At 51.5% G+C, this 23,460-nt stretch overlaps 1 protein-coding gene across 6 annotated transcripts in view; it reads left to right on the top strand.

Moving 5' to 3' along the window:
• LARGE1 (LARGE xylosyl- and glucuronyltransferase 1) overlaps positions 1-23,460 on the top strand; it is a 526,862-nt gene that overhangs the window by 465,011 nt on the left and 38,391 nt on the right. For all 6 annotated transcript variants that reach the window (XM_059186798.1, XM_059186795.1, XM_059186796.1 and 3 more), the window contains 2 exons: positions 5,990-6,145; positions 21,555-21,718. In XM_059186798.1, the coding sequence (XP_059042781.1) occupies positions 5,990-6,145; positions 21,555-21,718 (320 nt within the window). The remainder of the gene's footprint in view (positions 1-5,989; positions 6,146-21,554; positions 21,719-23,460) is intronic.

Raw genomic sequence — 23,460 nt, 5'->3', positions numbered from 1 at the left:
GCAGGCATGTAAATAAATAATTACAAGAGTGTGCAATGAGTTCTCCATAGAGTTAAGTGCAAGAGTTATGGAGCACTGAGGAAGGGCCGAGCAACAGCCCAGGTGTTACATTAGGAATGCTTATAGTGAGAATCAGAAAACCCAGTACACAGAGGCTTCAAATAAAATAGTGGGGTTTAATTCTTGGTTAAGAATTCTGGAATAGCTATGGACAGTGGTGTGTAGATAGCAGTGTCTTCACCTCTTCCTCACAGTCACAGGATGGCTGTCATGGTTCCAGTCATCACCTCTCTGTTCACAGCAGAAAGGTGAGTGGGTGGGAGGAGAATGGCACATTATCTGAACCTTATTTTTCAGGAGTCAAATACATGCCTCCCCGTGTATCCGCCCTAATGTCCACATTGAGCCTGAATCATATGGGCCAATCCTGATTCTTACGGCCAACCCTCACTGCAAGGAGGTCTGGGGAATCAGGATGTAGGATCATCCTGATTAGCTTAGATCTTAAACAGATCATGATCCATTCACAGGAACTGGGGATTGCAACTGCAAAGTTAGTGTTCTGCCGGGAAGGAAGAATGAGGTAGAGAGACAGAGCTACGAGGAGGGGACCTTCTACCGCAAGCAGTCAGGCTAAGATTCACGGAAGAGATACGCATTTGAGCTCAGCCGTGGAGGCTGATAACATTCCACGCATTCACATGGTAGAGAAGAAAGAAGGACGTTCTGGGGAAGGGGATAGAGCATATGTAAAGGCACCAAGTCGTGAACGATAGGTTCCAGAAATGCCAAGAAGTTCTTACAGCCTAGAGAGAGAACAGGGATTGTAAGCGGGAGCCAGTTCTCAATGGGCTTAACTACCAGGCTAAGGAGGGTTGTAGAAAATTCTGTGGGTCATAGAAAAATCAGGGCCAATCTTGAGACAGACCCATTTTCCAGATACCTTTGATCCCTGTGACGTAGAAGACATAAGGGCCATGTTCTTGTTCCTGTGGCACTTACACTCGGGCTCTGATGTCTTAGCGTTTGGGCGCCATAAGTTACTTTAAGAACCCTCCGGATTCTGAGTGCTTCATAAGCTGAATTTTTGACTTAAGCTTTTTCCATAACCTTGTCCTCATGCTGAGGTCTCGTTTCCACCTTTGAAATGCTTTTTCCTTGATGGGCGATAGAGCCTCGTGTTTTTTCCTTTAATCAAGTGGACTTCTGCTGTCTTCCCAGATGAGGTTTACATTTCCTGGACAGTGATCCATTTCTGTCAGTTTCTCTGGCTCACTACAGGCTGACTCCCAAGTCTGCACGTCTACTCAACCTTCACAGACATTCCAGATGCAATCACATCCCACCCTTGGGGCCCCTGGTGCCTGCCAGCTTCTGCAGTCCACCTGGCACGTGACCCGGATGCCTCCTCCCCTGCTTCCTGCCAAGCCGAAGGCTCAGCCCCTGTGTCTGAAAAGTCCTAAACCGTCCTGCAGCCTCAGGATCCCAGGGATGGGCGAGATCCCTGTACTCGGAAAGGGAAAGTAGGCTTCTTTTATGACCCCATAATTCTTCCGTAAATCTCACATTCATGGCTGGGAATAGAGATACCTAGTGATACAGACATGAGAGAAATGCTACAGACCCCTAGTGTCTCTGTCTCTTTGGATTCAAATCCTGACTGCCCCCCACTTCCTAGCCATGTAACTTGGGGCAATTTGCTGGACGTCCCCCACCTGTAAGCTGGGATAAGGAGACTAATTACCTGTACCCGTGAGTGACGGCGTTAAATGAGCTCTGACAGTGACGTTTTCAGAGCAGTCCTTGGCGCATAGCAAGCATCCCGTCTATGTTAGCTGCTGATAATAATTATGATTGCCGTGCTAACGTGCCTCAGCAAGTGGGATACGTTATGATGGGTTTTCTCCACAAGCCTTGGTAGACTCACACGCACTTACCAGCTCCTCGCAGAAGTCTATTTTGGGACATTTTCTCCAGTGTCACTCCGTCTCGCCTGTGAAAGCTTGTCAGCAGATGTCATCTACACCAGCAGCTTGCTGCCCCCAAGCCAGCAGTGATGGGTGATGCTGTCCCTCAAGGGACCAGGACATGACATTTGTCAGTAGTGAGGCAAGCGCTGATCAAAATTATCAGCAAGACTAACCCTGAGTCAGATTTTCCAAAGCAGGCATATGGTTTAGCGGAAGGATCAGTGCCCCGGAAGAGAGAACGTGGGCACGACTTCTCCCGCTGCTGTGTGACTCTGAGCAAGTTACTTTCTCCCTCTGGGCCTTGGTTGCTTTATACTTGAGATGGCCCTGACCAGAAACCAGCACTAACAACCTCCCTTTAACAACGTCTCCTTAAGGGAGCACATCACACCTGTAATTTAAAATGGACAGTTACTGAATATCCTGCTCTCTCTCGCAGTTTGAAGTTCCAGAGAGTCATATCCCTTGTGTCCATCTTTGCATTCACGGCCCCGCTTGGTGCCTGCCGCACAGTCGCTTGTTTGGAGGATTGAATGTGAAAACATCACACGCACGCACACACCAGCCTTGGCCTGATGTCTGGTGTATAGTGGGTATTAGATAAACACAGCTCTGATTTACTTTTTCAGAGCGAGCACAGCGGAATGCAGTATGCTGTGCCCTGCTCAGGACAAAACGGTAAATCTGGATACACGTTAAGTTTCTCCCTCCTCCAGTTTTTTGAGCCTGACGCATGCCCCTCGGTCTTCCTGCTGGCTCAGCACTTGGCAAGCACCAGGATCTTTGAGTGAGCCTTTGAGGGGGCTTCCCTGGCCCAGGGCAGCCAGGTTGCAAAGGGTTTTCTCAAATCCCCTTGGCCTGCCGGTGATCCCACCATCTCCCCCTACCTTCCTTTACCCTGTGCTGCTTTTTCTAGAACAGCAGGCACCAGTGTCTACCCAGAGGTGATAGGCAGACCCAGATTCCCACCTGGGCACAGAGCAGAATGAGATATGATGAGATAAGAGGTGGCCTGGAGCGGGTTGGGGGCACCTGCAGACCTGGGTCCTCGTGGTAGCCTTGACCCGATCCAGACTCACCACGTGATCTCGGACAAGCCCCCTCCTCTGTAAGCCGCACTGCCCTCATCTGCAAAGCATTCTACCCATTGATGCCGTGCATGGCGGCAGGAAGGAGCCTGGGGTTTCGGGCTGAGAGCTGGCTTCATGTCTCAACTCTGCCGCTCACCAGCTGTGAGATTCAGATAAATCAGGAACCATCTCCATAAAATGGACAGTGGGATCCAAATGGGCTTAATTGGGATTTAATGACACAGTGCCTCCAAAGTGCCTGGCATATTTGTTTGTCTGGGGACCCACAGGTCCCCAGACCTTACTTTTACTGAGTGTAAGTTTCTCCCTGTTGAGGAAGTTCAAGTTCCCTGAGTCAGATACACATCCATCAGCCTCCCTGCTGGCTCAGCACTTGGCAAGCACCAAAATCTCTTGCAGCAAAGACATGATCCCCACAGGTTGGGAGTGACATCAGCTCGCATGCAATTATTTTAATGCGTGGCCCAGGACCTTCTCGTGCCCAGGCTGGTGTATCCTTGGGGGGAGGATCTCTCCTCTCCTTCCCCCTCGCATCCTTCAGAGGCAGAGGAAGAGAACGCACCCTGCACACTCCTCCCTTCCTGAAATGCAAGCGCCACCGAGTGGCCCCTCCTCCCAGGGAGGATCTGCCGAAAGGAGGAGACACGAGGGCAGAAGGCTGGTAGGCAGGCTTCTGCCGCCATCTCTGAAGGGAGAAGAGAACCCCCAGAATTCGGGGTCACCTGACCTGCAGGCACTGGGCTGGGCATTTGTTTAAGCCTCTTAACTGCTTTGTGGAGTGGGGATTACTGGTTCCCACCTTGCTCGTGAAGAAACCGAGGCCGCAGAGAGTGAGACCAGCTGCCCAGGGACCTGCACAACTGAGAGTCACGGCCAAGTCGGCCTGACGTCCCCAGTTCTTGCTCTGCCATCACCCTGTGTTCCCTGTACCGTGAGAGAGGGACTCGGTCTCGCAGAACAGTATTTACCCAAACGGCTGCAAGGGCCTTGAAACCTAAGAGAGAGGGCCTTCCAGATCTTTCCAAATGGTGGAGGCCCAGTTCAGGCAGAATGTGGCTAAAGGAGGAAGCCAGGAAGGGACTGAGCTCTGGACACCCTGTTGCCTTCCTCTGTCTCAATGTCAACTATGCTCGTCCTCCCGACCATGGGAGGCAAGTGGGGGAAAGGCGAGAGCTAGTTTATTTCTCCTGAAACGTAACTAGGAGACGCTCCATGAACAGGGAAGTTTTGAAAACCTGGCTTCTCCTGTTCTCCCTGTGCAGACAGAAGACTGTGGGCTTTCGAATCAGGTCTATTTGAACTTAAACTTAAATCCCGGTTGCCACGTTTAAGAACTTTGTGGCCTTGAGCCAGTCATTGCTCCAGCTTCTTCATCTCTACAATTGTACTCCTTGTTCAGGTCGCTGTGAGGATTAAAAGACCCTGACATCATGCTCGTGGTGAAGGGTCCCCCCATCCCCAGACAGCTCCCCGGCCAAGGGCATGAGCTGTCCCTGCTGGCCCCTCGTTTGGCCCTCCCACTCCACCACTCCTGTCTTGTCCATTACAGTCCGATCATCTTACTCAAAGCCAGAGTTAGTCAATCCCCCTCCGTTAGATCCCCAGCACCACAGCTGAGCTCGGGGCCAGGTCTCCCTGTGCCCCTCTCACCCCCGCAGCCTCCTCTCCCACCCAGCCCACCTGGCCCCCGAGCTCCGGCTACAGCTCATGAGCTCGCATTTTCCCGAGGGCCTTCCCTGCCCTGGACCATGCCACCACCATTGCCTCTGGGCCGGTCCCCTGCCTCCCGGGAACCTCTGGTTCGTCCTTCAAGCCCCAGGACGTGCATCCCTAGAGGCCCTGTTTTAGAGCCCCCCTTTTCCCCGTGAGCCTCCCTCCACCATCACGTTCTGTGCTGTTTGTGGACACGTCCCTGACCAGCCGCCAGCCAATCAAGGGCGAGCACTGTCAGCAGAGCTCACTGCCCTTTCTCCCAACTTAATACGCTCCATGCACTTACTCGCCAGCCTTCATGGACGGCTCACTTCCTGCCAGACGCAACTTACATGCTTTCCGTGTAGGAACACTTTTTTTTTTTTTTTTCCTCGAGGCAGCTCTGTGACACGGTGCATCTGTCAGTCCTGGCTGGAGGCAGAGACCATACCAATTATTCGAACAGAGAATTTAATCTTTAAAAATGGCAACTAGACATAAAGTGTTGATTTGGTAATGAAAAAAAAGCAAAAATAGAAAATGGCAGGCAACATTTCCCATCCCTGGAGCCGAAGGAGCAGAGGGAGAGGTGGGAAGCATTACAAGTCGGGGCTGGCACCCAGGCCTTGGGCTAGGGGCAGCAGGCAGCTCCAGAGGCGGACCAGGAAACTCCTCCTGAGTGTTGGAAAAGCTGCAAAATGATTCTAGCTGCTGCTACAGGAAGGAAGGGCCGCTGAAGGAAGGGCCGCTGCCGCCTGGAAGAAAGGAGGTAGGGTGACGCAGGCACAGGAAGCACGAGGGGGCCGCCTGCCTTTTTCCTCCCCCGGACCCGCAGTCTCCCTCTCACAGCCTCCGCTGGCCACACCTTAGGGGAGGTGGCTGGCAAAGTAGAAGTAGGGTTTGCAGAGCCCTGACCTTATTGTCACCAAGCAGGCTGGGAGAGAGGGAAGCTCGCACGCTGGCACAGAAGGGAGCTGTTGCTCTCCGCATTTCACAGACAAGGAAACTGAGGCACGAGAGTAAGTCACTTGATCGAGAACAGAGGCAGGATCTGAACCCGCCCCGTCTGGCCTCGGCACCCTTCCTCTTCACCTGCCTACCGTAAATGGTGAGGGAATGAGTGAGCGAGTGAGTGAGTGCACGAGCCCACAAACGGTGCTTAGACCGGTGGCCAGCCGAGGCTGCGCACAAGCGCGAGGTCCTCCCTGCCTGCTTGCCTCCTTGTCGCCCTACCAGGTCATCCACTGGAACTCCCCCAAGAAGCTACGGGTGAAGAACAAGCACGTGGAGTTTTTCCGCAACCTCTACCTGACCTTCCTGGAGTATGACGGCAACCTCCTGCGGAGAGAGCTCTTCGGCTGCCCCAGTGAGGCTGATGTCAACAGTGAAAATGTAAGTGGCTCACGGGGTGCAGGGGCGGCCCCCACACACTGGGCTCTGGACACACCCAGGGATGGACAGGACCCTGCCCTTGCCCTGGGCGTCCCATCAGATGGGGGACACAGGTGCATCAGCATCACTGCGGGCATAGAGCGGGGATGCTCAGCCTGGAGTTTCCAAGCAGAGGAAGCAGAAGGAGCCAGAGTTCCCATGAAGCAATAGATAGTGTGTCTCTTCGTAGCCGGGAAACTCTGAGGTCCTTGTGGACGTGGCACCCACGCGGGAGAGCCAGAGTTCGGTGCGGTCAGCGCGCGGGCGGCAGCAAAGATTTTCACAAGTAACGGGCCCCGGGAGGGTTTGCCTAGGCGAAGGAAATGTTCGGTACGTGGTCACAGGCATAGCTAGCTCCTGTGTTTTCCTGTCTCTTTGCTGTTTTTAATTTTTTCCTGCTGTATCTCATCAGATGTTCTTAGAGACCCTCTTTCTTCCCCCAATGGGAGTGGAGATATGGAGGCCCAGGGAGGTTCAGCGGGCTGCTCACAGCCAACAACGAGCCAAGTAGAGAGTGATCTCAAGCTCTGGGGAGCAGGAAATGGGGAAGACCGCATTCCGTGTCACGGAAAAGGCAGGGCAAGGCAGGCTGACCTGGGTTTGTCCAGTTACCAAGTATGTGACGTCGGGCACGTCACTCAACCTCTCTGTGCTTCTGCTTCCTCAACCACCGAATGGAGATGCAAAACTTAAAGTTGTGTCTTGAGGCTAAGTACGAAATTACATTTGAAGCACCCGGCTCAGCACCCGGCCGTGCGTTAGGTGCTCAAGAAGCATTTCCTCCCTTTCCTTGACCCTCAGTGTTAGACACAGAAGTAATCTGTTCATTCGGCGAACGTTCACTGAGGGCCTTCCTGTCGGAGCACTGAGCATTCACAGGTACAAAAGGACACCGGTCCTTGCGGTCGTGGTGCTAATATGCTCATGGGGGAAACAGAGTCGGTAACTGTATGAACATTCAGGGGAAGTGATCGGCCAGCGGCAGGTGCTCCATGGCGGAATGTTAATGAGCAGCTGGGCTGCTCCATGGGTTTGCAGGGTCGGGGTGGGGAGGGAGCTTCTCCGAGGAGGTGATGGCCCTCTGAGTCCTGAATGACAAGAAAGAACCAGCCGTAGTAGAGCAGGAGGTGAGGGAAATACAAATCAAAGCCACAGTGAGCTACTTCCGCTCGCCTGTTGGGGTGTCTGTTACCGAGAAACAGAAGAGGACGGGAGTTGGCGGGAAATGGGAACGCTGTGCCCTGCGGGTTTGATGTAGGATGCTGGGGCCGCTGTGCTGAACAGTAGGGAGGCTCCTCCAGAAATGACAGGCAGAACTGTCCTCTGACCCAACAGCCCAACTTTGGGGATGTATCCCCAGGAACTCAGACAGGGATCCCCAAGGCAGTGTGCTCTTTGCCACGGTCAGGCCCGCGTTACCCTTGATGGCCACAGGGGAGACAACCCCCCACCCATCCACAGATGAACGGATAAAATGGGCTGCATGTGTCCGATGGAATGTTGTCCGGCCTTAGAGCTAAGGAACTCTTACCCTTACCTTGTGACAACTTGGGTGGGCCAGGAAGTTGGGGTGCTAAGGAAAGACGCCCGTCACCGAAGGGAAACAACCGCGCGAGTGCCTCACGTGAGAGGCGTCTGAAATCATCAACATACAGAGCTAGCAACAGAAGGCTGGTTACCAGGGGATGGGGAGTGGGTACAAAGTTACACAACGTAAGCCCCAAAGATCTGCTATACAATGTAGCACTTGTCGTTAACAGGGTATGGTGCCTTTAAACGTTTTAAGAGGGTAGATCTCATGTTAAGAGTTCTGACCACACTCTTCATTCATGCACACAGAAGAGCCTAAGAAACTTTGGAGCCGGGGACGATGGATATTTATTACCTTCATTGTGGTGAAAGTAACATGAAAGTAACATATGTCCAAACTCACCAGATTGTTTTCATGATGTGTAATGTTTTATATTGCCAATTCTGCCTCAGGAAACCTGGGGAGGGAGGTGGAAGAGCAGGAAAAGTACATTCAGGGTAGGCGGGAGTAGCTAGTACAAAGGCCTTGAGGCAGATCAGGGCCCCAGTATGAGGACCTGAAGGACAAGCAGCGTGCCCCGGGGGCTAGAGGGGGAGGAGAACAGCAGAAGCCGAGCATCAGGAAGGCAGGAGGCAGGTTGGAAGGATGTTGTGAGCAGGTGAGCGAGTCAGAATTTTGTTCTGTTACTATTATTGTTTATGTTCTTGTGTTGGACATCATGAAAATTCTTTTTGGCTCCCAGTGGCAAGGGAGGGTGTCTGCGGAAGGTCTAGAGGACGCACTCACCTGGCCCTTTACCTGGACGACTGGCCCCAAGGCCACCATGCCCCGGTATTCAGCTCCCAGGCCCCAGTGGAGTCCCCTCGGGCTATGGCCCTTCCCCGCATCACCCTCCACACCTTCGCCAGTAGTGTCTGCCCTTCTCCCCCACTGGCAGTGGAGGAGAGAATACCATTAAGCACTTGAACTCCAGCTCAGATTCTGGGAACCACTTAGAGGTTTCGACAAATGGTGTGTTCTTCTGGTTTTTCCTTCCTGCCCAAATCCGTATTTGCCATCATCATCAATATCTGAGTGCCCATTCGGCACTTTTCCCCCAAACGCTAAATGAAAACTGTTCTCTTGCCTTTAATTTTTCCTGCGTGGAAGAGACTCCCATGAAAAGCCTTGGCAGGATGAAGCCATCAGTTAACTGTCCTCCAGGTGCACTGGTCAGAGTCTCACAAAGCGGGAGTCCCGTTAGATGTGACCCACCCACTACTCCTACTGCCAGCTTCCCCTGGTAGTGGGGACATCATCACTGGTTCTTCTCATCATCCGTGACTGCATTTATTTGCTCAACAAGCAAGGTGAATGCCCACCTTGCAGGGCACTGGGGTTGAACTTAGAGGCCGACCCCGTCCCTATACGGAAGTCGCTTGACACGTAACGAGTGTGAGACGTGCCAAGAAGTTGATCTTTCCGGGTGCAGAGAGGGCCAGGCATGAGAGGGCAGCCTTCTCTGAGCGCTCACCACAGCTGTTGTCCCAAAGGCTCTGCCCTTGACTGTGCGCTAGCCACACCTGCCGCCTGTCCTTCCTGTGCATTTCAGGCTCATTCCCAAGGCAGGGCTGTTGTGCTCGCTTCCCCTCCGCCTAGAATACCCTGCCCCCGGGGTCCACAGGTCTAGATGTGGCATCCTCAGAAACTAGCCCTGCTCCACCGCTCACCTCCAGGAAAGCTGGAGGTCACTGCCACATGCCCCGTTTTCTTTTCGTCAGAGCACCTGCTACTATTCACAATTCGTCGGTCCGTGCAGCTGGCTCCTATTTCTTTTTCCAAATAGAAGAAAAGAATACAAGACCCTGTGAGACTTTGCCTGTCCTGTTCGCCCCTGGGGACTCCTTCCTGTAGCGGCAAAGCAAGCACATCCTAAGCACTTAACAAATACGTATTGAACGAGTAGGAGAGACAAAGGCAGTACCACGTAAAGGGCAGAGCAGCTGGAAAGCGGGGAGCCCAAGGAGAACATGCTGGTCGTCGGCGTCCTAGAGCACAGACATGTCGGGTGACAAAGAATGAAGCTGACCGGAGGGGCCTTGGCTGTGCTTAGTTTAGACTTGACCTGTCAGCAGTGAGGAGCTGCCAAAGGGCTTTAATCATGGTCAGGTTGACATTTGAGGGAAATGACTCCCCGAGTGGGCTCTCACACGTTGAAAGGGACAGGTTAGAGGCAGGGAGGCCGGTTAGACCATTGCCACGTCCCAGGCAAAAAGCTGCTGGTGTTGGGGCTCTGACCCAGGGCAGTGGCAGCAGGGTTGGAGAGAACAGGTGGGTTGCTGTGTGGGTGCTAAGAACAGGGGGACAGGTGCAACTAGCCCTCAGAAATCACGAGGGCAGGTCCCCATGCCTCCTGCAGCCAGGTTCCTCAGGCTGAGCCCACCCCATGGGGCAGGGGTTAGAGCCAGGAGAGTAGCTGTAACATTGGGTTCTGGAACTGTGTCCCTATGGGAAATTCCACACCCTGGCCCTTGGCAGCATGTCAAATGGTAGCAGCAAACATATCCGGAGGGAAAAGGTAAGGTCTTGGATCTGGGCCAATGCTAGATGCTCCCCACTCCGTGGGAGAAGTTGGTTAGAGCTGTGACAAGTGCACAGAGGGCGGCAGTCTCGAAGAAATGAAGTCAGAAACTTCTTCATGGGGCTGCTGGTCCCAGAGGAGAAAGGTCTCCAAAGGCGGTATCTGCCAGCCAGAGATAGTTGTTCCAATAGTCGCTGGCCACGGGGCTACGGATCCAGGAGGAATGTTGCCGAGTGAAGCCTGTTCTAGCGAGGGATGCAGGCAGTGGGGGACGGGGAACGTTCTCCAGCATGAGAAGCACCAGACCAAGCTAACATTCCAATAGCACACGAGGAGGGCATTTCACACACTAGGGGAGAGCAGGTGCATCACAGAGGACTTCCTGGAGGAGGTAGGATTTGAAGGCCAAGAAAGGAGGAATGAGGACATACAGAGCATGGGCCTAGAGGGAGGGAGTGCAGGGACAGCAGAGACCAGAGGAAAACAGGAACAGGGACCATTCAGAGGAAGGCAATGTGAGAACATAAACAGCTGCACAAGCTCATTATGATTATTTCTTCACCAGGGAGATGATGACGGTGGTGATGGGTGATGACAGTGGGCTCCCTCGTCATCACAGCTCACTCATTCCGGAGACGCGTGACTCAGAGAAGTCATGTGAGTGCTCCGAGCCTCGGGTCACCATCTTATAAATGGGGGCAGTGATGCCTTTGTCACAGTGTTCCATGGATGCTTTATGTTAAACCACCAAAAATGGGACTCGGCACCAGGAGCGCAGCCTTCCCTGAGGTGCATTTTTTCCACAGATCACAGTACCGAACCCATCTGATACTGGGTCCAGATCTGTTGTTCCATGAACAATCTTCAGGTTTGATTCACATTTTTCCGAGGCAGGCTTGGCCGAGGGGCGGCCTGCAGCGTTTCTTAGAGCTCGGTCTCTAAAGCGTTGCAGAGATCAGCAGCCTCGCTCTGTATGACACGATCCCAATTGGATTTCCCACCAATTAGAAGCTCCAGGAAGGAAGGAGAGGCCATGGGGCTGACCTTGCTGCCAAAGAGAATAAATGAATGAATTCAGAAAGCCAGGGTGAAGCTATGATGGGAAGAGCAGGCCCCCGTTCTAGACTCTGTGTTCGGGGTTCTTGCTCTAGGACAAGATGGTTTGGTTTGGAAACCATGGTTTAGACTGGCAGTAGCTGATCCCATAATGCCCCTCCCTTTTCTCAGCAACACGGCCCCAGGTGTCTCCAGGGAACCCCGGGGCTCCACAGAACACAGGCGGATCATCACGGATCTTTTCCACCCCTAGTCCATGCAAAAATCCTTCCACAGAGTCTCTAACAGGCTTGCTTTTGCATCTGGCCTCTGCTGGAATCCTCCCAAAGACAGGGAGCTCATCACTTCTAACAGTTGACTCCACTGTTGAGCTCCAGATGCTCACCCGTTCTTCCTCATGTTGAGTGTAGTCTTCCCTTCCGTAAGGAATCCATTTCTGAGTCCCGTCCTCTAGAGCGGTGAAAAATAAGGATGCCCACCCCCCACCCCACACAGTCTTGCAGGTAGGGTGGCATGTTTCCATACATTGGTTATTCAGAAACCTGCCGCTCTCCCTAAGCACTGTTTGATTAAGCCACACTGTATCAAGAGTGCCTTGTTCCGCCTAAGGGAGCTTTCCAGATAAAGGAAGCTCACCTTTTAAAATGCAGGGCTGCTGGAACATGCAGGTTTTAATCAATTTGGGTGGGAATCTTGGTAAAGGACATACGCTTCCTTCAGTAACCTAAGTATACAAAACTCAGTTTACCGTTTTCAGTGAGTCAGATTGTGCTGGCTGGGCTGAGGGGGCAGGAATTGGCCAGAGGAAGGAGGATGTTACTTGTCCTAGCAGGAAATGGCCTCGGACTCTCCTGCTTCTTCTGCAGATCTCTTTTCTGACAGCTGTCGTTTTCAGTTTCATCAGCCCTGAAACAACCCTTTCTGGGCTCCCCTCCCCGTTCATCCTTCCTCTGGCAGCTAAAGATAGAAAAACCAATGGAATGTAAGTCAGAAAGACCCTGAGTAAAAGAATCATGCGTTGTCATGGTAGAAGTTAAATTATGAAACATAGCAGACAACCAAAAATGTGCAAAAAAAGAAAAAAAAGAACCAACAAAAGACTGGACTCCAGTGAGTTTTGACCTATCTGTGGAATTGTAAGTCAGTGGACGGTGTCTGCAGATGTAGCGCTCTCTTGGCCCATGTCTGCAGCAGACATCACTAATCAATGGCCCCGCCCCTTCCACTTGGCCCTGCCCATTCCATTCGGGCTCCACCCCATCCACGGTATCCTTGCCAAGACAGCCTGCCAGGAAACCAGAACCAGTCTCCGAGTGATGACACAGGAGACGCTGGAGCCTGTTGAGTCTGTGTCCCTGTGCCAGGCGTTTGTCATTCCAGTGTCTCCTAGAACGGAGACAGCTCTCTTTGTCGCTTCAAGACCTTCATCTGCTTTTTTGAGCCTCTGCCAATTGGGGGTTTCCTGCAGGGAAAGAGAAGAGGAAGTGCAACTTTAATCCTCACCCCAATCGAGGGAGGTAGGCTTTATGAGTTGCATTTCACAGATAAGGAAACCAAAGCTCAGAAGGGATGAGTTACTTGCTCAAAGTCAAACAGCCCCTGAGCGGTGGGCCATGATTGGAAAGCAGGTCTGTGTCACTCAGAAGTGATGAACCAGGGCCGTGCTTCCCACGTGGATGGAGCTCTGGATATAAAATGAATATAATGAGAACTAGAGGTTATTCAGTGATCATTCTAGTGGTTGTCATCATTCCTTACTCTTTCACAAACCCTGCAAGGTAGTTATTACCTCCATTTCTAGAGGAGGAAACGGAGGCTCAGAGAAATGAAATCATGGGCCTGGGTGGTGGCAGTGCTGGAACCTGTATGAGTGGTCTTTCTTTCTGCAAGTATTTACTTTGCTCCTTGATCTCGCCCTGCAGTACCTGCCCCGTACCCCAGCATCCCTGTCTCCCGGGGCTCCTGACTTTATGTTTCTGCATAGAACATCCACTCCTCAGTAGATCATGTCTCTCGCTACTAGAAAGGAAACTCGGTGACTGCAGGGAATTTTATCTGCTTCATTCATCAGTGTATCTCCATGCCCATAAAAGATGGCCTGGCACCTGCTAGGCGCTCAGTGAATTTGGGTGAACACATGAACTATTCTAAGTCCTTTCCTTGAAGCATCTGTGGAGTGCTGGAAAGATCCCGGTCCACGACATCAGAACACCTGGCCGGAGGACTAGATCTAGGACTACAGGCATAACGCTCCTTCCCATGGCCTCAGTAGTGTCATCTGTCAAATGGTCAGTGAGTAAGCCCAGTCCAGACTGTCATGAGAGTTGAGGGGTTAAGGCGTGCGGAGTGCCGCCCATCCTAGGGTGCCTGGTTCTAAGAGTTGGCCAGTAAGCTTGTCCTGCCCCCTTCCCTTCAGCTGCTCTGTGGTTCCCCCTTGCCTCTGGAAAGAGGGTTTCAGACTCCCTCATCCAACACGGGTTTTGGGCAGCCTGCACAGCACGTTTCCTGGTACCAGCACCGTCCAGACAAAAAGACCACAGCGTCCCTGTGGCTCAATTAGAAGTTAAAAATAAGACATATAGAAGCAGACTCTAGAAACACGTTCCGGCATGGGGACCAGATGGCCCTGTGGAAACAGCTGTATCCCGGAGAAACCTCAGAGAAAAAGCAGAATGCGTTATTGTTCTCACGTGTGGGCTGCATGTCACCCGTTCTTCAATCACGCGGCGGGCAGCAGAGCCCCCGGCTCCAGGGGCCCTGCATGGGCACGGTTAAGTTCTAGAGCCTGAAGGAGCACAGCTTGGCTTGGGAGGCCAGGGGCGAGGATAAAGGGAGGAGCCATGCAGTCAGGTCACTCAGGGGATGTGTCCAGGCTACGGGCACGCCAGCGTGGCCTGTCTGCTTTGTTTCAGCTCCAGCTTGCACACATCCCTCCTTTACACCCCTAGGCTCGGGTTGTAATCCGTCCACACACGCCAGGTGCTTCCCCTTCGTGTGCTTTTGCCTGCAGCAGCCCCCTGCCCTCTTCTTCTGGCAAACTTGTCCTCCACGAGCCAGCGCCTTGCGCAGTGTCTAAGAAGAGGACAACGGCTCTGGGAGCAGGACTACCACACGGAACATCTAAGCATTACTGAATATGAGAGTTCGGAATTCCTGCCATTTACTTAGACTCTTTGTGCCTCAGTTTTCCTCTCTGTAAAGTGGGAACCACAACTAGTCCTGTCTGAGTGGGTTCAGTGAAGACTAAATGAGGCGGGACAGTGTGACACACAGCACCTGCCGCGCTCCCCACCGTCATTAAGTCTTGTTGGTGTTACGAATATGTTGGTGTCAGGGACCGTGCCGCGCAGGCTTCAGTATTGTCCTTGCTGACTTGTTTCTTTGTCTCCCCCCCCCCCCAGACCAGATGAACAGTTTAAATGTAGAACCTGCGGTTCATTCCCCAATCCTAGCATATACCTGTCCAGGTGGTTTAATAAAGCAGCTCACCTGCTCCCCGGAAAACCACAGGGAAGAGCGCTGAGGTGGGTTTCAGGAGAGGTGCGTTCGAGTCCCAGCTTCTCTGAGCAAATCAGCTGAGGGCACTAGGGCAGCCCTGCCTGTCTCATTCAGATAGTGGGAGGAACAGATGAAGTCCTGGGTATCAAGGCGACAGAAAACTGAAAGTAAATGTAGGGAGTCTCAAGCAGGATTCTGGAGTGTTGCTGTACCCACCAGATACTTCCACCCCTGCTGCTGAGGCATCAGAAGGAGAGGTATCTTAAGAAGGAGTCGACGCCTTGCTTGGTCTGTTGTACCCTGTCTTCATCATTCACCGGCTAGAAGAGGCAAGTAGGTGTGTTAAAGTAGCACAAGCAATTTAAAATGGGCTCAGCATGCTGGAAGGGTTATTACTCACATAAGTCCAAATGGGCGTTTCTGATTGGCAGGTGGCTTTTCTCCAGGTTCAGTGACCCAGACTCCTTCCATCTTGTGGCTCTGCCCTCCAGGGAGCCTTGGACTCCATCCCCAGATGCCCTTGTTCTGGCCAACAGAGAGGAGTGTGCGTGAATCTGCCTTGAAAGTGGGGCCTGTAGTAGTGAGAAGCTGCCCAGATTCCACTGACCAGCCTTGGCCATGCAGGAAGGTTGGGAAGGCAGCCTGGCTGTGCTCCCAGGAAGAGAAGAGACCCTGAATCTTGGTGCATGCAGAAGGTCCCCATCACTGGGGAGGACACATGCATTCAGTCCCCTGTAGACATAGAACCATCTAGCATTAGACCTGGAAAGAGCCCCAGAGATTGATTAAGAAGGCATTGTAGTGACTTGGTCTCATACAAGAATGAGGGGAGATACAGGTGGAGGTAGTAGCTCTGTTCGCTCATCGTGTGACCTTGAACAAGTGGCTAAACCTTTCAGATGATGAATGCTTTCATCTGTAAACAAGGCAGACTGCTGTCCCTAAGCCGCAGCGTTAGTGTGAATATTCAAGGAGAAAATGCTTGCAAAGCTCCCAGCATGTACCCTGACCCTAGTGGGGCACTTGATCCTTGAGAGATCTTTTCGGAAACCCGAACCCCTTGTCTTAGCAATCGGAGAAATGACTTGCTAAGGTCACATGGAGAGTGAGTGTCGGAGGGATCCGGTCTCCATTTCCGGTTTTCCCCATAACCTCTCTCCGTAGTTTTTCCTGACTTTGAACGGAAGTTTACTGGGCTGGAGCCAGGGACGTGCTTCCAACCCCTCTGAATACTCCGGCGTGACCAGCCATCAACTCCGACAGCTCAGAGGTCAATCCAGGCCACTGTCCTTAAGGATGGGAAGAAATAAATGCAAACTGCTTAAAGGACCATTTTCCCTGGAGTCCAAATCTCCCTGTGCCTCAGCTGGCTGCCCAAAGAAGCAATTTAGCAAATGCATTTTATCTCAGGAGAAATCTGTCTTTTGTTTCTGTGACTTGCTTCTCAGGAGCCTACCGCTCCCCCCGTGGCCACAGTATGGAGTGCCGTGGAGTTCAGCCCGGTTAATGAAAGCTCTCCCTCCCGCTCAGCATCTCCCTGGAGAAATCACCCATACTCTAGGTGGGAAGGGGGGCTCGTTTTTTAAGGCGGCTTCAGCCCTCCCCCTGAGATAACATCAGCCTTGGCAGCCAGCATGAAGAAATCCTAATTTAGAATTTGAAAAGGTACATCATGTAATCATAACATCGCTTGGGTTTTGCGTAGCACTTTACAGTTTGCAAAGCACTTCTACACACATTAGCTCCTTTGAGCAAATTGCAGGGAACTCGTTAAGGACAGAAAAGTAGAAAGGAGCCAATAAAATTCATCTGTGAACCCGCCAGTCAGAGAAAAGCTTTGTTAACATTGTAATGTGTTCCCTTTGGTCTCTTTTCTATGTGGCTTTTTGTTTGTTTGTGTCTTTGCTGTATCAGGATCTTACGGCAGATGCATTTTTATGGGCTGCTTTATCATGGAGCGTTATGCCTTCCACTGTCTCTTTGATCCTTGCATCCATCCCGGAGGAGTAGAGTCCCCTCACTGCAAAGATGCCCGTGTTGTGAGGTCCCAAGACTGGCTTCTCAGCCCGGAACTGCTTCTTCCTAGCCGTGTAACCGGCAGATTACTCAAATCCTCTGAGCTTCAGTTTCCTCCTTTATAAAACAGAGGTGTGTGTGCTGAGGGATTAAATTAATAAAGCAACCCACCTGAATGCACTTAGCACCGCACCTGGCACAGAGCGGGCGCTATATCCGAATCAGCTGAGCGAAGGGACAAACCGCCACGTTGAGAACGATTGTAACACTAAACTCAAGGAAGGCATCTGATCCAGGGTGCCATGGATTTTGACATCCTATGTCGGACATCATAGCTGATGTGTTTGCCACGATACCCGGTGTGGTTGCTAGATACAGTGTTCCCCAGACCCTTCTCCTTCAGCGCTGTGATGGCCACAGGTGACCTAGGGATGTGGATGGCACTGAACCACAGCATTGGTACCTGGAAGTTTCTAGAGGCTACTTATCCCCAGGACTGCTGATCGACCCTCCCGACCAGGTCAGGCCATGCTCTGGGCATTGTGGAAGCACTTTCATTGGTCACTCTTCCTTTTTTAACACGAGGACATGGCTGTGAGGACATCTGGTAGGGGCCTGGTGGGCACACCAGGGCACAGGGTGCTCTAGATGTTCTAGGTACAGGAAATTGAGAGATGACTAGGATACAGCTCCTGCCTTGAGGAGCCCACTGTATACGGGTGCCTTTCAGAAAAGGGCTCTCGGAGCTCTTTACCTTGGAACGTTGTTTTTTCCGGACTCAAGGGTATGTGCCTGCATATATAGAGAGAAACCCCTGTACACACAGATGCATTTCTCATGTTCTGGCCACTGATTCCCCCTCTCCCATGAGGAGGATACCTACTCTTTCAAGGCCCATCGAAGAAAAGCCCCCCCCCCCCCACGCACACTTCCATACCCATCTTCACATGTCCCCACCCCCGTCTTCCCTGAACCAAAGCCACGCACTCCTGTCACCTTAAAAACAGCACACAAATGAAACCACCCCCCACCCCGCTGAAACAACCCCGCTTTTGCAAAGAGCTTTGCAGATGTTTATGCTCTGAAAGGGAATAATTGCGAGTGTTCTTTTGCAGTGTGGGCGAAAGGGAAGGAGGGTATGAGTTGGTTGAGTTTCCCATTACAGGGAGACATTGTGGTTTCTAGGTATATTTGGGTTCCTCAAGGAGGAGGATGTGGGGAGTGTGTCCAACACTCGTGAGACAGAAACGCGATCCAGGCTCAGTGAGCTCCTGCCTTCCCTGCCCTCGCCCGACTGTCTCCTCCAGGTGGCAGCTGAGGTCAGAAAGCAGCTGTCCAGGGACCCCTGGGTGTCTTGCTCATTAAGCGTCTGCCTTCAGCTCAGGTCATGATCCCAGGGTCCTGGGGTCGAGTCTGGCATCAGGCTTGCCGCTCAGTGGGGAATCTGTTTCTGCCTCTCCCTCTTCCGGCCTCTCATGTTGCTTATGTGCATTCTGTCTCTCAAATAAATAAATAAAATCTTAATAAATAAAGGAAGGAGGAAGGAGGGAGCGAAGAAAGAAGGAAAAGAAGGAAAGCATCCTTCCAGGTGCCTCCCCTCCCTAACTCTGATAACCGCTGTGGCCACAGATGACGTCTGCTGTGTCTTTAAGCCAAACACCATAGTCCGCCCGTGCAGGATCTCTCGGCATCCTCCGACAGCCCCCTGGGTCGTTCTGTTATCATCCCCATTTTACACCTGAGGAAGCTGAAGCTCAGAAGGGTTAAGCACCTCACCTGCTCGCCCAAGACTGTACAGACGAGAGTGGGATAGAACCTGTGACCTCAGCCACGGTGCTGCGTGTGCTTCTTGACCCGAGACTGAATGAGCATCTTTCCCGGAGAGGTAGCTCAGTAGTAGAGGCACAGACCCCAGTTCGACCTCCCTGAGTGACCTCAAAATCTTGAGGCTGCTTTTCAGCTGTCAAATGTGGCTGCACCTGCCCCACTGGAGGCCTCCAAGGAAAGAGGTCACGCGTACCTTGCACCTTGCCGGCCGCGTGCTTGGTTGCTGTCCAGCACGTTTTCAGCCATCACAGACCCTTGAACTGCAAATACAGGAGCAGATAATAGGCTTAAGGATGATCACCCTCCATGCATAACATTAGAGGATACGGAAGGAAAATCAGGCAGGCCTTCCAATGGTCACAGTCTTCACGTAGGTATTTCTCCTGTTCACAGCACATGAATATTAAGCATCTGTCATGCCGTGGGCACGGTGCTAGGGGCGATGGTAAAGTGTCACCGTGTCTCCAGGAAAGTTGCCCTGAAATAATTTGAGTCCGAACTGACAAATGCTTTAGCGGAGTTAGGAATTGAGGGCTCTTGAGTCAGGAGAAGTGGACCCGCTGTAGCCGGCAAGGTTAGCAGAGGTGTCAGAGACGGACTTGGTGTCATCCAGGCTGAGTCTTGAAAGGTAAATAGAAAGGGTCCTGGTGGAGAAGAGCGGGTGAGGGGAGGGAGGGACGTCGAGAGGGAAGAAGTGTACAGAGTCGCAGAGGAAAGGAGGGAAAGGCGGGTTCAGGGAGCAGAGAGATCGCTGGCACGAATACGGAAGACACGGAGAGATCGCTGGTGCGAATACGGAAGACACGGGGGAGTGGGGGCGCTGGGTCAGAGAGAGAGGGTGTAATTGTCAGCAAGGATCTGGGTTTAATCCCGCAGGTCAGAAGGGGTCGTTTGGCTCCTAGAATGTTAAATGGAATGAAAACTGCAGTTTCCTGGCCTTACATGAGTCACACCGTTGGCATAATGGGAGTCGTCAAATAGGCCAGGACTTGAACTTCAAAAACTGAAAAGTCTCCCTGATTGCAACGGAGTTAACCATGTTAAAAAATCTTCATAATGGGCAAGAATATCTCCTCGATCACTGGACCTCCACAGGTCCCCCCTCCTTACCTCAGCAGCATTTGGAAGTAGGTGGGTATATTTGGAGTTGTACAAGGCTTTCTGGAGAACGCTACCAGCATTTAGTGGGCTGGGGCCCAGGAGGCTAACTGTTCGGGGAATCTGTGGGACAGGGCACATTATGAAAAACTCCCTGCACAAATACCAGTGACCCCCCCCCATCGATTATCTATGGCTCCAATACTGTAAAACCTCAGTGGGATTCAATGAGAAGTGTTCATTGAGGAGGCAGGCGTGCTGAGCTTCGCCCGGCTTGCTCCCGCACCAGGGGCAATTGCAGAGTTTCTGCTCGCCTCCAGGTGTGTCTCGTCTTCCAACAGGCCACCCAGGCATTTTCTCATGGTTCTTCTTAGTCTCACTATGAGGCAACGTTGCTTCCCTACCATTTTATTTGCCAAAGCAAGTCTCACAACAGAGTAGAGATGTGGGAGGGGGTCAGGAGTCAAAGGGATTAACACAGTAACGTGCTGTCACTCACATCTTGACAAATAAGGCCATAGCTTAATCTAGCTTTATCTACAAAGACAGTGGTTTTCGCTGAGACAGGATCATACAGAAGTGAGTTAATATAATTCTTGTTTACTACACTGTTGGCTTGGGGATTTAAAATATGCATACACCTTCTTCTTGGAAAACTGCTCTGTTACCCTCAGTTACGTGAGTAGCTCTAACCATGAAAACTGTAATCTACATCCAGCTATCTGCCGTCGTGTAATGGACTAGGCTGATGTCATAGAAAAAATATTAGAACGAGCCATAGGACCTTTGGCAAATTCAGCTGAAATATAGTTTGCATATAATAAATTCACCCATTCTAAGTGTATAGTTTATTGACTTCTCACAAATGTATACCCATGGAACCATCACTGGAACCATGACCTAGAACATTTCCATCCCCCCAAAAAGTTCTCTCCTGCTTCTCCCTAGTCTATCCCCTCTGCTCCCACACATCCACTGATCTCATTTCTTTTCCTATTGAAGTCCTTTTACTGTTTCACTGCAAATCTTCATCTTTGAAACCAGCCCAGTCACCCCTGCCTGGGAGGGTATGGTGGGGTTGGCATGACATGGTTGTGTATCGGGCAGCTGTACATCCTCAGATCTGGATATTGTGCATCTGCGTCTGCCCGTGTCAGATGCTAAGTCCTCAGTTCCCTGCTGACAGGTTATCCAGCTCTTGCACTGGTTGGGGTAGGAAGGCAGGTAGAGCTATGTAAAGAACTTGTTCAGGCAGATTAAGAGAGCAGGACTTCCCAAGAGTTAGAAACAAGAAGGAAGAGTGGATGCCAAAACTCGGATGAAATGAAAGGAACAGATCTTTACATTTTGTTTATGGGTTGGTTTAGTCTTTCTCTTCAATACCTGGTGCAGAGATTGACGTCTGTAGTTCTAGATGGGAGAGAGAACTCATGCAAAGGCTCCATTTGGATTTTGGTACTCTGTTCCCTGTTATGTGGAATTGTACTGGGTCACCTACCGAAGTGTTTTCTTGTTTGTTTTTAAGGAGTTTGTGGTTGCTTACATATTTGTCAATGGTGACCACCATCATTCTCAGCTCAGAGGAAGCTTGCTTCTCAGATAGAGAGGACAACTGCCCCTGCCTTTTTAAAATTAAATGCAGAAGAAACTAAAACCAGTGATCCTGTTCTCCCACGTTTAACCCATCAACAACGTCCAATGAATAACTGACTCAGACAAGGGCAGGCTCCTGGCTCCTTGGGGTGTCCCTTCTTGGTCCCATACCCCCTTCTCCTACATTTCAGCTTCAGAAGCAGCTCTCTGAGCTTGATGAGGACGACCTGTGTTATGAGTTCCGGCGAGAGCGGTTCACTGTCCACCGAACCCACCTGTACTTCCTGCACTATGAGTATGAGCCTGCTTCGGACAACACGGATGTCACCCTGGTCGCTCAGCTCTCCATGGACAGGTAGGCCGACGGGTCCTAACCTCCCCACAGCCCCACCCTGCAGCTCTACACCCAGTCAAAGGGAAAAAGGAAAGATGGCCTGACAGCCGTAGGCTTGGGTCACACTCCTCTCCAGCCCTGAAAACAAGGGCTCTTGTCTTCTGGTGAGGGTGGTGGTTTTGAGAATAAAAGAATTGATTCTAAAGAATAGAGCTCTACTCAGACTACCTCAAGGAAAAGGGGGGTATTATAAAGAGACAAATATTCTGGAATCACTATCACTGCGGGAAAGCAATTAGTTTCTTTTTCTTACTGTATTGATGCGACAAACATCCACCAGACCTTTATTTGGAAGTACTGATGAGATCCCTGTCCTTATGGGGCCGACAGTCTAGTGCATTGATTGTCCACCTTGGCTGGGGACATACTGAATCACGTGGGGGGTCTTAAAACAAATTCACCTTCGAGCTCCATTGCAGACCAGTTAAGTAAGAACTTTTGTGTGGTGGAGACCTTGCATTGTTTCACACTTGGAATATGCAGCCAGAGTTAAGAACATGAGTATAGCGGTATGAACAGCAAATAGATAGTTGAGTAAAATGATAGTAACTGTGATAAGTACTTTGGAAGGAACTGAGACTGAAAATAACAATGTCAAGAGAAGGACCTTCCTTGGGAGATGTGGTCAGGGGAAACCTAAGGAGGGGACATTTCTGCAGAGACCTAAAGGAGGAGAAAAGGAGTCAGGAATGTGAATTGCTGAGAAAAACAAAAACAATTCCGGGTTGGTAAAATAGCAAGTGTAAAGGCCCTGTGGTAGGAGGGGGCTCGCACATTGAGAAACATGGTAGAAGTATGCTGAGGCATAGTAGCAGGGACATGGCATGAGATGAAGATTATAGAACATTTGAAACCCACCAAAACATTTGGATTTTATTCTCAAAGTGGTGAGAAGTTATTGAAGACATTTACACAAATTTATATGATCCAATTTATGTTTTTGAAACCATCTCTCTCACTGCCAGGGGTGCGTGGATTCAAAGCCCCAAGGTCACTCACTCCGGGCTGTACTTTTCCATACCTGGTGTCCTGGGTGTCTCCCTACCACCTCAGCCCACCGGCTTTCTCTTTGACACATGGCCCACAGGGCCTTCCCTACCCTCAGTTTCCTTCCTACCGTTGCCTGTCCACTCCCACAATTAGGGAATCTGATGGGCTCATTCTCGCTTAGAGTCATCTCAGAGATGCCTGTCCAGCCTCTGGCTGCACCTGCAGGGGCCTGTTTCTGGGACCGCATGGGTCCGTGCCTGTGGCGTGCTGAGAGCGGTACCCGGCATGCTTGTTAAGTGTGCAGCAAATGCTCGTTATTTGCGGGGGGTGATTAAGGCATGGGCAAACCAGTGCGGGAGCAAGTCCTCGGACACGAAAAGGTTCACTTGCAGAAAGGGGTCTGGGAGCTGGGAAGAGTGCGTGGAACCTTGCGTCCAGAGACATCTAGGAACGAGTCACACAGAGCGTGGCCAACGGAAGCAGACTCCACGCCTTGAGAGTCCCACTGTGCGTGGGCGGACACTTGCTTGTGGAACTCAATGGCTCCATGGGCTGGGGGTTTCCTGGAGGTTCGTAGGCCTCAGGACTCCTGTGCAGAAACACAGAGAACTTGGAGAACGTAACAGGTAGCAGGCAGAGATGAGCTGGGTTGAAAGGGAAAAACCCAGAGCTGTCCCGCACCAGCCCTAATCTAACCTGCCGTGTGACCTCAG

This window comes from Mustela lutreola, chromosome 8 (assembly GCF_030435805.1).
Source record: "Mustela lutreola isolate mMusLut2 chromosome 8, mMusLut2.pri, whole genome shotgun sequence".
Taxonomy (NCBI): domain Eukaryota; kingdom Metazoa; phylum Chordata; class Mammalia; order Carnivora; family Mustelidae; genus Mustela; species Mustela lutreola.
This window is presented reverse-complemented; position numbering and strand designations above follow the sequence as displayed.